The sequence below is a fragment of the Squalius cephalus genome (genome assembly GCF_949319135.1).
Source record: "Squalius cephalus genome assembly, chromosome: 9".
Taxonomy (NCBI): domain Eukaryota; kingdom Metazoa; phylum Chordata; class Actinopteri; order Cypriniformes; family Leuciscidae; genus Squalius; species Squalius cephalus.
This window is the reverse complement of record NC_137130.1, coordinates 23944580-23947777: the sequence shown is the minus strand read 5'-3', so window position 1 is coordinate 23947777 and position 3198 is coordinate 23944580. Positions and strand designations below refer to the sequence as shown.

Genomic DNA, 3198 nt, shown 5'->3' with positions numbered 1-3198 from the left:
TACTTTATTTTTTAATGGCGACTATCAACATACACACATAATTATCATTTGAATTGTTTTAAAAATTAAAAGCTGGATTTGAATTGAGAAACTAAAATTGATTGACTTAGTATTAGTCATGTGCAAGGTTTGGCACCGTTTTGCATGCCCAAAAGAATCACTACACTTTCAGAACCCAGCCTATGGATTTTTTCCTCCGCCGTCTATAGAAGGAAAGTTTCTGATGGCTGAAACCCACCGCAATTACAACCAATGACCAATCAAAAGCAAGACGCAAAGGAAAACAAAACCTGTGATTGGTCTAAAACGCTAGTGGTTTCAAGGCGCCCCGCATCGAGGGGCAGTGATTTTGAATGAGGGGTGTGTGGAAACCGACGGCACATTATTGTATGTGCGCCTCACTTGCGCTCAAACCTTCCAGTCAGTGAGTAGCGCGTCTACCCAGCGCACACGAGAGCGCGCTCTGCTCGAGAAACCCGACTTAAGTTTTCCAGCACCAACACGACTCTCTGGAAGACAGTTTCTAAAGTCACTGGATACACAGGCTTTTACACGCGGGATTTGGAGAGACAGACGGAAAACTCGAAATACTATTCGAAAGATTCTCTCAAAAACCTTGAGGAAGAAAAACTATGCGCTCCTTGTGGATTTAGTTTGGATCTATTTTCGGACTTTTGTCAGGGCTTCCTTCACAAATCCACTCATTTGCTTAACATGATTGCTTTCAGACCACGAGTGTCGTGACAAGAGCTCAAACAAGGAGTTTTTAAAAAGAAAAAAATCATTTACGAACTGGTCACAAAGAAACTTTGACTGTGAACGCGCAGCTTCATTTCTTTCAGAACGAATCAACTGAACAACGACTTTCCTCAAAATGCAACACTGTTGCGGAATTACTGTATATTTTCTTCTGTTTTCCACCCTGTTCCTGCAGCCATCCAGCGCTCAGTATCATGGCGAGAAGGGCATCTCCATTCCCGAGCACGGGTTCTGCCAGCCCATATCGATACCTCTCTGTACGGACATCGCCTACAACCAGACCATTATGCCTAACCTTTTGGGTCACACCAACCAAGAGGACGCCGGGCTGGAAGTGCACCAGTTCTACCCCCTGGTGAAAGTGCAGTGCTCCATGGACCTGAAGTTCTTCCTCTGCTCCATGTACGCGCCGGTTTGCACTGTGCTCGAGCAAGCCATCCCGCCGTGTCGCTCCCTGTGCGAGCGCGCGAGACAAGGCTGCGAGGCCCTCATGAACAAGTTCGGCTTCCAGTGGCCCGAGCGACTGCGCTGCGAGAACTTCCCGGTCCACGGCGCGGGCGAGATCTGCGTGGGCCAGAACACCTCGGACGCGGGAAGCCCGACCTCAAACCCGACGCCCTACGTGCCAGAACTGATCACACTACAGCCGAGCGTGGTCAGACCCAGCCAGCAATTCACATGCCCGCTGCAGCTCAAAGTGCCCACTTATCTGAAGTACCACTTCATGGGCGAGAAGGACTGCGGGGCGCCATGTGAGCCCACTAGACCCAACGGATTGATGTATTTTAGAGAGGAAGAGGTCAAATTTGGCCGGCTCTGGGTGGGCATTTGGTCCATTTTGTGCTGTGTGAGTACACTCTTCACAGTTCTCACGTACTTAGTGGACATGAGGAGGTTCCGTTACCCGGAGAGGCCCATCATCTTCCTCTCCGGGTGTTACTTCATGGTGGCTGTTGCATACGCAGCTGGCTTTTTCCTTGAAGACAAAGTCGTGTGCATTGACAAATTCAACGACGATGGTTACAAGACCGTTGCGCAGGGCACCAAAAAAGAGGGCTGCACTATCCTCTTCATGATCCTCTATTTCTTCGGCATGGCGAGTTCAATCTGGTGGGTCATTCTGTCCCTCACATGGTTCCTCTCTGCGGGAATGAAGTGGGGTCATGAAGCCATCGAGGCCAACTCTCAGTACTTCCACCTGGCCGCTTGGGCTGTCCCAGCAGTTAAGACCATCACCATCCTCGCCATGGGCCAGGTGGATGGCGACCTCCTCACCGGTGTGTGCTACGTTGGCATCTACAACGTGGACTCGCTGCGTGGCTTCGTCCTGGCGCCGCTTTTCGTCTACCTCTTCATCGGTACCTCGTTTCTACTGGCCGGCTTCGTGTCGCTTTTCCGCATCAGAACCATCATGAAGCACGACGGCACCAAGACGGAGAAGCTGGAGAAGCTGATGGTGCGCATCGGCGTGTTTAGTGTGCTCTACACGGTTCCCGCGACCATCGTGATCGCCTGCTACTTCTACGAGCAGGCTTTCCGAGAGCAATGGGAGAAGACCTGGCACATGCAGACGTGCAAGCGATTCGCCGTCCCTTGCCCGGTCAATAACTTCGCCCCTATGTCTCCAGACTTTACCGTGTTCATGATAAAGTACCTGATGACCATGATCGTAGGAATCACCTCTGGATTTTGGATATGGTCTGGGAAAACTCTGCAGTCGTGGCGCAGGTTTTATAAACGGCTCAGCAATAGCAACCAAGGCGAGACGACGGTATGAAAAAGAAGCGAGTCTGTGTTTGGTTTTGGTCAGGCTATGAATGACCATGCAACTTTTCTCTGAGATAAATGTCTCGAGCGGAGACATGGCGAACCGTTACGCGAAACGAGACTTGTTGAGTGAGTTTTGTGGACACTACTGTGTGCCTAGACGTTTCCACAGTGGAAGCGGACCATCATGAACAGTGTTATCAGCCTGAGTCTGTTTAACCATTGGGGTTTCTCATATTATATGTATGTGAAAAAGACATTTGAGTGTATTTCTGTGTAACACGATATCATTTGCAGATGTGATCTCTGTAGACAGTAGCCTACTGAATGCTTTGCGCAATGCTCACGGTTCTGTACCTGAAATTTTGGAAGTAATTTGCCTTATACACATAACTGGGGACTTGTATGACTTTCGCAGCCCTACGTCGACAATCATGCATACTTCATGGACCGTCAAGTACGCATTAGGATTGGGACTCTTTAATGCATGTGTACAGCTGTGAATTTATGCAAGCTCCCTTTAAACGTTGAAATGTGTAAATAATCACCTTTTCTCAAAGAATATATGTATTTATGAAAATAATCTTGCTGTTTTTTACTTGGTTTTTAAAATTTGGTAAGAGACCTTTGTATCTGTACAGTTTCGCTGAATAAAATGATTAGATTTTTAAC

The 3198-nt window shown here is 48.3% G+C and overlaps 1 protein-coding gene across 1 annotated transcript; it reads left to right on the top strand.

Annotated features, from left to right (window-relative positions):
* The first annotated feature begins 327 nt into the window (after positions 1 to 327).
* fzd7a (frizzled class receptor 7a) lies at positions 328 to 3198 on the top strand. The gene has a single exon (XM_079881182.1). The coding sequence runs from the start codon at positions 875 to 877 to the stop codon at positions 2534 to 2536; it is 1662 nt and encodes a 553-aa protein (XP_079737308.1). The 5' UTR covers positions 328 to 874; the 3' UTR covers positions 2537 to 3198.